Raw genomic sequence first — 11,489 nt, forward strand, 5'->3', positions numbered from 1 at the left:
GAGAAAGCAGATCAGCAGTTGCCTGGGAATAGGAGTGGGGATGGGAGGGGCTGGAGTGAGGGATTACAAAGGCACATGAGGAAACTTTTGTTGATGATAGACATGTTCACTATCATAGTTGTGATGGTTTCTTTGGGTGTATACATGCATGAGAATTGTCAAACTGTGTACTTTAAACACTTACTATTTATTGTATGTCAAGTATTTCTCAGTAAAGCTTGCATTTTGGTTTGTTTGTTTTGTTTTTTGATCCTCCCACCTCAGGCTCCAGAGTAGCTGGGACTGCAGGTGCGGGCCACCATGCCTGGCTAATTTTGTTTATTTTTATTTGTAGACATGGGGTCTTGCCACGTTGCCCAGGCTGGTTTCAAACTCCTGGGCTCAAGTGATCTGCCCACCTCAGCCTCCCAAAGTTCTGAGATTACTGGCGTGAGCCACCGCACCTGGCTGGTAAAGCTGTTTTAAAAGTAAGTTTCAGGCTAGATGTGGTGGCATAGGCCTGTAATTCCAACACCACTACCATGAACTGTTCATACACGTCTATCCTCCTTAGTAATCTGGGACCAGATGCTGGAGACGTGTGTCTCAGTTCTCTCTTCATAGACTCATCTCCCACTCCCACACTTGCAGAACTAGAACCATGTACTCTGTGATTTCATTTATTATATGCTAAAGCCGTTCTTACAAAACAACAGAGGAAAGATCATTCAATATATTATGGTAAGAACATCAGTTAGCTAACATTTGGGGGGGAATATAATTTTTTTTCTATTCATTCTATTTATCTGTATCAACCCCAAGTTAACACAAAATTAAATATATGTTATTAAATAGAATTGAGTATCTAATAGATCTTTGAACTGATAGCAGCTTTCTAAGCTTTGAAGGAACAAGAAGAAATTACAAGAGAAAAGATCAACAGATTTGGCTATATAAAATCCTGAAAGTTTGTACACTGAAAAATACAACCAAAAAGAAAATAGCCAATTGGTATGACAAAGGATTAATGTCTATATTTTATAAAGCACTCATGGAAATCTACCAAAAAACATGTCCCCAAAGATAAATGGTCAGAGATACTTTACACAAGACAAAATGGAATGAGTAAACAAGCATGTGGCAAAATATTCAACCTCACTAGTGGCTTTCTTTTTTTTTTTTTTTGAGATGGAGTTTCACTCTGTCGGCCAGGTTGGAGTGCAGTGGCACCATCTCAGCTCACTGCAACCTCTGCCTCCAGGGTTCGAGCGATTCTCCTGCCTCAGCCTCTCGAGTAGCTGGGATTACAGGTGCATGCCACCACATCTTGCTAATTTTTTGTATTTTTAGTAGAGATGGGGTTTCGCCATGTTGGCCAGGCTGGTCTTGAACTTTTGACCTCAAGTGATCCACCTGCCTCGGCCTCCCAAAGTGCTGGGATTATAGGCATGAGCCACCGCACCCTGCCTAGTGGGGATTTTTAGTGCAAGTCAAAATAATTACATTAGCAAAAGTTAAAAATAGGTGATTACCAGGATGGCACAAGTATAGTAAAATTGCAAGGATCCTCTGAGAAAGGCTTTTTGGCAATACACATACGCTACTACAAAAGCATTCAGACTCTTTGACATAATGCTCTCTTTCTAAGGGTTACTGCCAACCACTCCCCTGAATTAATCACAGATGCACCACTTCTCCCACATCTGAGTCTCCAGCCCAGATCATGTACCTGAGCTCAGGACTGGGTCTATAAGATATCTCCAGGCTGATGTTCCCCCGCCCCCTCAGCCCTGTGTCTCAGACTCATCTCCTCATCTTCTCCTCAAGCACACTCCTCTGCCTCCTCCTTGTTCCGGTGAATACATCACTGAGTCACCAAGCCAGAAACCTGGGAGTCATCCTAATTACCTCCTTGTCCCTCACCCCTGCACATTCATCATTTCCCAGTCAGATCCTGCCAATACTCCATCTGCAATGTCTTTTGAGTCTTTGAGCCCCCTCCTACTCAGCCCCACAGTCACAGATCTAAGTCTCAGCCTCCTGTTTCTTGCGTGTATTGTTGACAGAGACCTGACCCATGTCCTCCAAGCCACACACATTTCCTTCAAACCATTCTACATGGAGGAGTTTGAGTTATCTTTTTAAAGCACAACACTGATTCTGTCCTCCTTAAAATCTTTCAACAGCTCTCCATTGTCTACCCACAGGCTAAAGTCCAAGATCCTAAAGATTTAGCTGCCCTCTGTGTTACAACCTGCTTCACCACCATTTTTTCTCTGATAAGCTTCTCCTAGCTTTCCCTCCCCACCCCCGCAGCCTGCTTCTCATATTATTATTTGTTCCTTGAGAGCAAGAACTAGATCTTAATCATCTCTGCATCCTCAGTTCATAATACAGAGCTTGACACAGAGTAAGCACTCAATAAGTGTTGGTTGAAGGAATAGATTTATTCTAAGGAAAATATTCAACTGAAGGAAAAAGCTGTTCACTGTAGCAACATGCATAATAAAGTACAGAAAGCTAAATATCCAACAACAGAGAACTTGTATTAATTGTGGGGCATCCATTAATGGAATATGATACAGCTGTTAAAATAGTAATTATGAGGATTATGTAGCAACTTGGAAAGTGTTTCTAGTATAATAAAAACAGAATACAAAATGGTCTGTATGCTAGGACTAAAATTATGTAAAAGTATGCATGCACACAAACCGATCAGAAAGAGAACAGGAAGAGGAACAAATGAATACAGATGATGTGTTTAGGGTGTTTGGGGAGGTACTGTTTGCGATTTACTTAGCTCTTTCCAAATTCCCTTTATTGTTGTTAGAATGTCGTTTGTGCATAAATACAAATTGAGAGAGAGAAATATACTGAAAAAGATGCTTTGATTTCCTCAAGTCCTTTGATAACCTGTGGCATGAAAACAAACCATTCACCTGGGAGGCAAGAGACAAGCCCCCTCATCCCCAAACTGGCTGTGTGATCTTGATTAAGTGAGATCTGTAGCTCTAACCAGCCATTTCTCCTATCCTCTCTAGCTGGAAAACACATGGTTATCCCCCCACTCCCACAGCAACTCCTCCACCATTTCTGTTGATTGTACCATCTTCCCAGTGCTCTCAGATTAAAAACCTCAGAACCAACTTCCATTATCTCATCACCTTCACCTTCTCTCTACTCCTCACCTCCAATTAATCGATCCTTTCCAATAATCTCTTATAACATGCTTTATTGTGGATCGTATCCCAGTTTTAGACAAGGAGGAGTTCCTGCCCTCCTAGTTAATACTGTCTGCTTGGTTAATACTGTCTGCTTGAGAGGAGCCAACAGTGTTTCCCTCTCTTGCTCCTCTGCAGACTGCCGAGGGGTAAAGTGGATGGTAGAGATAGAGACTTGTGAAATGGAACCTCATGAGTTAGGAGCTTGATCCCATGGTGGGAAGAATTCAGGCACAGGCTGGATGCTCTCAGGGATAGTACAGTAGGACTTGGCACAATGAGTGGGATGCTGACTCCGTTTATTCATTCAACAAGTATTTACCAAGTGCTGGACACAGTGCCGAGGCTCTGTTCAGTGGCAAAGGGCCTGCCCAGATGAATTAGGGCAGGCTCCATCCTGGAGCTGCTCAGTTTGGTGGAGGACAGGTAACTAAATTTGCCCTTGCTACCCAACGTGCTGTGTGCCCTCACCAAGTTTGAACACAAGCCTCTGGGGTAAGAATGAGAGATTTACCCTGACTGAGGAGACCATGAGCTCACAGAACCAGAGGGACATGAACTGTGCATTTCCAAGGCTGAGGTGTGGGATTAGGTGATACCCAGGAAGGGGGATTGGCTGTTCATGGTGGTTCCAGGCTTAGGAATCAAGTCCACAAGCAGTCTTGAAAGAGCTGACCCTGGCCACTGGCTCAGGCCCAGCACTTTGGGAGGTCGAGGCGGGCGGATCGCTTGAGTCCAGGAGTTCGAGACCAGCCTAGGCAACATGGCGAAATCCCGTCTCTACAAAAAAAAAACAAAAAACAAAAAACAAAAAATTAGTTGGGTGCGGTGGCGTGGGCCTGTTGTTCCAAACCCAGTGGGGGCTGAAGTGAGAGGATCACTTGAGCCCCGGCTGCCGAGGCTGCAATGAGCCATGCACTCCAGCCTGGGTGACAGAGTGAGACCCTGTCTCCCAAACAAACAAACAAACAAAAAGAGCTGACTCCCTTAGAACAAACTAGCTTGGCGGGGCTTGAGCTTTGAAGTTTGGGATTGCGGGGAGAGAGCAATGGAGCCAGATAAAGTTCGGACCTGCTCCCTTAGGGCAGGAAACGGAGGGCCAAGGGCAGTTTCGAAGCAGGATCAGATCTACATTTTAGTTAGATATAACCAGACGATCTCTAATATCCTCCCTCCTCCCTGAGTTTCTGTAAGTGCCAAATGCGATGTACAGGAAGCAAGCGCGGGGGGAGGGGGGTGATTTCAGGGTTAAAGCAGAGAAGCAAGAGGGGGTTAAAAACATTGTTGGCTCTTCCCAACTCAGTATGGCTGCCTGGCTGGCTCGAGGGAACACGAAAAAGGGACAGACAAAATACGTTTAAGAAATAACATTAAATATTTATTAAAATGTATTCTATTGATTATATAATCATCTGTACGTGAGATTGGAAGTAGGCTCACTTTGAACTCTCCTTGAGGGCAGGGATGTTGTGTAGTTCATCTTTGTATTCCCAGCACCTAGCACAGAATCAGGCACACAGGAGACGCTCAGCAAATATGGGAGGAGGAAGGGCGGAAAAAGGGGAGGGAGGAAATCGCCCTTAGGAGACACCCTCTTTCAGCCGTGGTTCTCCAGCTCCGGACTTCCGACCTCCCACCAGCAGATGGCAAGAAAGAGTCCCGGCGCGCCAGCAAAGGGCTGAACTGGGCGGAGCATCTGAATAGCCGGCGCGCGCAGTCTCCGGGCCCAATTTCTACGCGCACCGGAAGACGGAGGTCCTCTTTCCTTGCCTAACGCAGCCATGGTAAGCTGTTTACTTAGCGAGCTCCTAGGACGTATCCACCTCCATCCTCCCCGGGCCGGGGCTGCCCGAGGTCTCGGGACTCGTACTGGGGATGGCCGGGCAGAGGCGAAGGGATCACGGCCTCCGTGGTAGGCCGGGACGGGCTCCAGGGCGAAGAGCGAACGCTGGCCTAGCGTTGGGGAGGCGCGGATCTGGTGCTGCTGTTGGGAAGGCCTCTGTCTCTGACCCGGCCACACGTCCTGTTCCGGGAGAAGCTGTTTTTCCTCCCCGGCCGGAGCCGCGGCTGGGCCGGGAGCAGAGACTGCGAGCCCGAGGCGGGTGGGCGCTGGGTCCGCCGGGCGGAGAAAGGTTTTCTTTGTCATTGTCTTTTTGGCACGGCCCGACTTTACCATGTGTGGCCGGTAAGCATCTGGACACAGCATTAAAGAGGCTTCCTTACTCTTTTTAAAGTAAAATTGGTGTCAGCTTTTGGCTTTAGTGTACGAAGGAGCAGCACATGTGTGTGTGCGGGTGTCAGAATAATCTTGTTCCAGACGTGTCAAAAACAGACGGTAATAAACTGTGAAAACTTTAGAAACAGAGGCAGACTCCTGGCTCATTTCTGTTGCTGTGCGTCCCCCTGGCCATTTCACTAGTATGGTGTCCTGGAAAGACCCTAACCTCTAAACAGATACAGTTTCAAACAGTAACATGGAAACACTTTAGCAAGGTTCTGAAAGATAGTAATCAGTAAACGTTCTGAAACATAGTAACCAAGAATCTTCTCTGTTACAATAAGAAGACTTGTTGCAGCTTATGGATCTCACGGTATTTGCTAGGTAACTCTGCCGCTTCTGTTTTATCAGAACTACACTTCTTTAATATTGTCCACATTTTGCTGAAGATGAAACTAAGCAGAGTTCTTTCTAGAAGTTACACACTAGGTTTTGTAAGCTGCTCTGAAACCTGATTAACAGCATTGCAACCTAAAACTTTCAGGCTCGTGGTCCCAAGAAGCATCTGAAGCGGGTAGCAGCTCCAAAGCATTGGATGCTGGATAAATTGACCGGTGTGTTTGTAAGTATCTTATATAAATATTTACGTGGCCACTGTTTTTAAGTGCCTACCAGGACTCATTTGGGGACCAGGCTAGGGAAGGAATATCTGTTATTGGCTTCCTCTGCTCTTGGAGGAGCTGTGCTATCTAGCTGTCCCCCACTTCCAGTCTGTTTAATATTTTTGTACCTCGTTTATTCCACATACCATGTAGTACATTTACATGGACTCGATTCATGTTCTTAATGATCCTAGTCCTCTGACAGGGAAGATGCTGTAAAACTTTAAGGTATGAAATAGTTTTGGAAGCTTTTTACACCTCCTGTGTAAAAGCCCAAGTTGGGTGTAATGGACAGTCTTGGTGTTCAGTTAGTGGATCTAGTGGACTAGGAGAGGTGGGTTTGAGTGCTTGAGTGAATCCCAACAGTGATTATCATTTTTAATGTTACAGGCTCCTCGTCCATCCACCGGTCCCCACAAGTTGAGAGAGTGTCTCCCCCTCATCATCTTCCTAAGGAACAGACTTAAGTATGCCCTGACAGGAGATGAAGTAAAGAAAATTTGCATGCAGCGGTTCATTAAGATCGATGGCAAGGTCCGAACTGATATAACCTACCCTGCTGGATTCATGGGTAAGTAGAAGTTTTAACTACTCTGGAGATGCATATGGATGGAAGCCCTATGGTATCGAAATACCATAGGGCTTGATCATATCTCTAACTTTTGTAATCTGTCAAGTCTCTCAGAAACAGCCTGACTTTCCCTCTGTTTTTTACTTAAATAAAAAATATGCAAATAAAAATGAAATGTTTCTCAAAACTAAATATCTATTCACTTTTAAATTTTACATGCAGTCATAAAAACGGCATTTTGAAATATTGAAGATCTGGCCATGATCTTTAATCTTTAGAATCCTTGTTTGATTAGAACTGGGAGGCACATGGGGGTTCTTTTTTTGTCTTAGAGAGCTATGGTTGTTGCTTGGCATGAGGTAGTGGGGATCACTGTATGTAGTAACGGGTTACTGCTTGATTTCAGATGTCATCAGCATTGACAAGACGGGAGAGAATTTCCGTCTGATCTATGACACCAAGGGTCGCTTTGCTGTACATCGGATTACACCTGAGGAGGCCAAGGTGAGTGTGGCAAGCAAACTGGGTCTTTACTCAGTATAGTTACTTAGTTGTAAGGGCCTGCGTTCAGTGCGAGTGCTGCTTGCAATGAGGTGGGTATTGATTACTTAAAATCTCATACCTATTAATATCAAGCTAACAATTTAATGAGATTCTATCTTACATGTAAATTTATTAAAAGTCTGGCTGATAGCTGTAGAGCATTGCTGGATACCTAAAATTGACACCCATTTGAAGTTAACTTCCTCAGCAGATTTTCTTTTTTTGTGGTAGAAATGAATTCCATTGAACCGTGACTTCCTGGTGTCTCTTAAGAGTCAAGGAGAATGATTTCTGGGAACTTGTTTATTGGGTACCTGAAGTATGAGCCCTTCCATGTCTCCATTTGTGGGGGTAGCTTTACTTTGGGGAGGGGAAGGTGTCCATGGAGGAAATGGACAGTCCTTGAGGCACTAGCTTGAGGTTTAGAAAAAGATTACAGTCTTTGATTATTTAATCCAGTTTGTTTTGATGGTTTTACACAAAAGTTTAGGGCTGTTTGGATTATTGGCTGTAAATGAAGGTTAATTTAATTGGCTTATGTGGCTCCTAATTTCCTTTTGCACAACCTTGTTATCAGCAGGCTGGAGGGCACATCCAGTGGCATCTGTGATGATTTGATATTAGGGAGTAGAGATCCAAAATTGAAATGCTATGTGAAATATTTGTTGATTGGATGAACTGGTAATACAATTGCTGTTGGTGAAACAAAACTCAGTACAGGGAGCTATTAAGATAAAGTCAAGTTAAAGGGAAGAATTCCCAGGGCCCCATAAGGCTTAAAGAGCCTGGGAAACTGGAGTGGCATTTATGTTGGAGGAGTGGAGGGCAATGGTGGGTGTTAGAGGATGAGCCTAGAGAAGGGCTGTATGCAACATACACTTGAGGGTGGAAAGAACGGTCAGCGCCACAATTATTCTGCAGCAGTTAGGGAACCCATGGTTCCTGTGTAGGGTTAAAAAGTACATGTGAGATGAATGTGGTTAACCCTTGTATTTTTCTAGTACAAGTTATGCAAAGTGAGAAAGATCTTTGTGGGCACAAAAGGAATCCCTCATCTGGTGACTCATGATGCCCGCACCATCCGCTACCCCGATCCCCTCATCAAGGTGAATGATACCATTCAGATTGATTTGGAGACTGGCAAGATTACTGATTTCATCAAGTTCGACACTGGTAAGCATCCTCTGTGCTACCTGGGTACCCTCTTTAAGGCCTAGATCATTATGAATTGCACAGGGTCTGGGTATCTTTTTATTAAAAACCATCTGCTCTGATCCCCCAGGTTTGTTTATAGCCAGAGGCACAAATGCTCAGAATATTCATTTCTTCTTTTAAACTGTGTTTTATAGAGGGGGGTCTTACTCTGTTACCCAGACTGTTCTCGAACTGATTATAGGTGTGAGCCCCGGAAGTCCTAGCATGGACAGCAGTTCCATATGAGGAAATGCAAATGAGGGGGGAAAGGAGGAATAAAATTTGTTTTGGACCCATCTCTGAACTGCTTGTCATTTGTTATATTGGGTTGAAGCAGATGATTTCTTCCTGCCTAGGTAACCTGTGTATGGTGACTGGAGGTGCTAACCTGGGAAGAATTGGTGTGATCACCAACAGAGAGAGGCATCCTGGATCTTTTGACGTGGTTCACGTGAAAGATGCCAATGGCAACAGCTTTGCCACTCGACTTTCCAACATTTTTGTTATTGGCAAGGTAAGTCTGGGTTTTCTCTCTCTCTAGTCCGGGGAAGTATGTCAGTGCAGATGGCTGCTGGGATTGCAGCATCCAGGCTTCTGGCTGGCTCTGCTGAACCTAGTGCAAAGCCTCTTCTGGATAGGACTCACGCAGAGCTGGGCTGAGTCATAATGATTAGCCTTAGGTACTACTAAACTTTGACTCCCTTGAATAAATGGTGGGTACCTGCTATGCACAATAAACTTATAAGATGTTAATTATGAAGGGCATACAGTGAGTTTCATAGGACAGCCCCAGAAACCCAAGCAGTGGGTACTTTTGGTAACCAGCATCCATGTCTTAAAACTGCCTAGCTGATGCCAAGTGCTCTCACAAACAGACTTCAGTTGTGTTAAACGAGGTGACAAGTGTAGCATGTGCCAAGCCACTATGAGTTGGTGTGTGGTGGGTTTTCATTCTCCTTGTTTTCTCTTCCAGGGCAACAAACCATGGATTTCTCTTCCCCGAGGAAAGGGTATCCGCCTCACCATTGCTGAAGAGAGAGACAAAAGACTGGCGGCCAAACAGAGCAGTGGCTGAAATGGGTCCCTGGGTGCCATGTCAGACCTTTGTACGTAATTAAAAATATTGTGGCAGGATTAATAGCCTTTTGGTTTTGTTGGGGGTGGGGGGGTTGTTTATTTTTTTTAAATTCAGTTTCCTGCTATTTTACTGCATAACATGAACAGTGATTAAATTCTCAGGCAGGCTTAGGCAGTCTGTGTTATTGGCTGGGCTTAGTCAGTGGTGGGAAGTAGAAGATACCAGACTTGGGAAAGGAACAGCAACTAACCAAGGAGTAGAGACAGCCAAGAAATCCCAGAGTATTGATCTCACCCCTCGACTTGGCCAAGAACTTCTCTACCTAGTGGGCCCCTCTGCCCTGTTAAGCTCCCTTGGCTTTTTAAAAATCTGCCCTCATTTTCGTCTCCAGTCTTTATTGCACTAGCCCATCCACAAGCCTGGCTCATCTGTTTTTCCCATTCCTGTGCCCATCTTGCCAAACGCAGGATGAAAATCTCCAGCTGCCCTTAAAGGTCATCTTAAATGAGCTGTTGATGTTGCAAAGCAGTGCACTTCCATGGACTTAGTGCCCTTATTAATCTCCAGCTGCCGCTGCAGTCCTCAACTTTGTTTTTCAGAGGACAGAGATGTAGAACATAAACCTGTTCTTGCTTGCCCAAATGTGTCAGATCATGTCAGGTTTGCTTGCCAGTCTCAGGAAGATGTGCCCCTGCTTCATGGGGTCTACTGTCACACACCTTTTCCTCAATCCAGTCCCTCCCGTCTCAGTGTCAATTATCCTGCCTTGTGATTTCAACCTTCTCTCAACCCGCTCTCTTGTTCCTGTTACCCTGTAAAGCATGTCTTCCTGCTAAAAATGAAAACCTCCCTTGCCACATATAGCAGGGCTTTTCAGCTTACTGTTAACGTTTGGCGCTACATAATTTGTGGGCAGCTGTCCTGTTCATTGTGTGATGTTTAACAATATTCCTATCTTCTATCCACTAGATATCCGCCCCCCACCCCCTGAGTCATAATACAAAAATTACTTCAGACATTGCCAAATGCCCTCTGGGAAGCGAAGTTGCCCTATGTTGAGAGGTACTCCCTTGTAAATGCTGTATCTCACATCACCTTCATTTAGCACCTTGCATTTAACTTGCTGTAGACCACTGAGGCTTAATCATCCCACCATCACAGGTTTTAGAAAATCAGTTGTGTTTTGGACATCTTTAAGATAAAATAAACATGTAAAGTCACTTGGCATATTTAGCTGGGAATGTTAAATGGTCCCTGTTTCCCAGGCATAATGGTTTAGCAGTGGATAAGAGGCTTGCAGAGGCACTGTGGCTTAGGGCAATGTCTCTACCCTGGCAGCATCCTGGGCTTTGAGTCAGCAGACTACTTGGTCTTGCCAGAGAAAATCAGCTAAAGGAGGCACGCCCAGGGTTCCTGAAGCCCAGATTTGGTCCTGTAAGGCTTCTCTGCCATTCATATTGCAGATGCCAAAGCATGACTGGCTGGGGTCCCATTAACTTTAAGAGGGTTTTGCTCTGTCACCCAGGCTGGAGTGCAATGGTTCAGTCATAGCTCATTGCAGCCTCAAACTCCTGGGCTCAAGAGATCCTCCAGCCGCAGCCTCCTGAGTAACTGGGACTATAGGCACGCACCGTGACGCCAAGTTAATTTGTTTCTGTAGGGAAGGTCTTGCTACATTGGGCAGGCCAGTCTTGAATTCCTGGGCTCAAGTGGTCCTCCCACCCTGGCCTCCCAAAGTGCTGGGATTACAGGTGTGAGCCACTGTACCTGGGCCAGAAAAGGAATTTCTGCAGGGACTGGGCGCAGCTGAATCAGGGATGGGAAAGGTGTGTAAGTGGGCTTGCCAGATATCTTGCTTTAAGAATGGTTCTCAGGCCAGGCGCGGTGGCTCAAGCCTGTAATCCTAGCACTTTGGGAGGCCGAGACGGGCGGATCACCAGGTCAGGAGATCAAGACCATCCTGGCTAACACGGTGAAACCCCGTCTCTACTAAAAATACAAAAAACTAGCCGGGCGAGGTGGC

The 11,489-nt window shown here is 45.3% G+C and overlaps 1 protein-coding gene across 3 annotated transcripts; it reads left to right on the plus strand.

Moving 5' to 3' along the window:
* The first annotated feature begins 4,856 nt into the window (after nucleotides 1-4,856).
* RPS4X (ribosomal protein S4, X-linked) lies at nucleotides 4,857-10,108 on the plus strand. Of its 3 annotated transcripts, XM_011979266.1 has the most exons (8): nucleotides 4,857-4,984; nucleotides 5,963-6,040; nucleotides 6,471-6,651; nucleotides 7,058-7,155; nucleotides 8,196-8,367; nucleotides 8,745-8,890; nucleotides 8,940-8,946; nucleotides 9,362-10,108. In XM_011979266.1, exons 1-8 carry the CDS (start codon nucleotides 4,982-4,984, stop codon nucleotides 9,418-9,420), a joined length of 744 nt encoding a protein of 247 aa, XP_011834656.1. In that variant the 5' UTR covers nucleotides 4,857-4,981; the 3' UTR covers nucleotides 9,421-10,108. The 3 variants fall into 3 exon arrangements, with proteins under 3 accessions (XP_011834656.1, XP_011834650.1, XP_011834644.1); XM_011979260.1 differs by lacking the exon at nucleotides 8,940-8,946 and having other exon boundaries at nucleotides 8,745-8,897; XM_011979254.1 differs by lacking the exon at nucleotides 8,940-8,946 and having other exon boundaries at nucleotides 8,745-8,902; nucleotides 9,362-9,530.
* Nucleotides 10,109-11,489: the final 1,381 nt, after the last annotated feature.

This window comes from Mandrillus leucophaeus, unplaced genomic scaffold (genome assembly GCF_000951045.1).
Source record: "Mandrillus leucophaeus isolate KB7577 unplaced genomic scaffold, Mleu.le_1.0 Scaffold1039, whole genome shotgun sequence".
In the NCBI taxonomy this organism is placed as follows: domain Eukaryota; kingdom Metazoa; phylum Chordata; class Mammalia; order Primates; family Cercopithecidae; genus Mandrillus; species Mandrillus leucophaeus.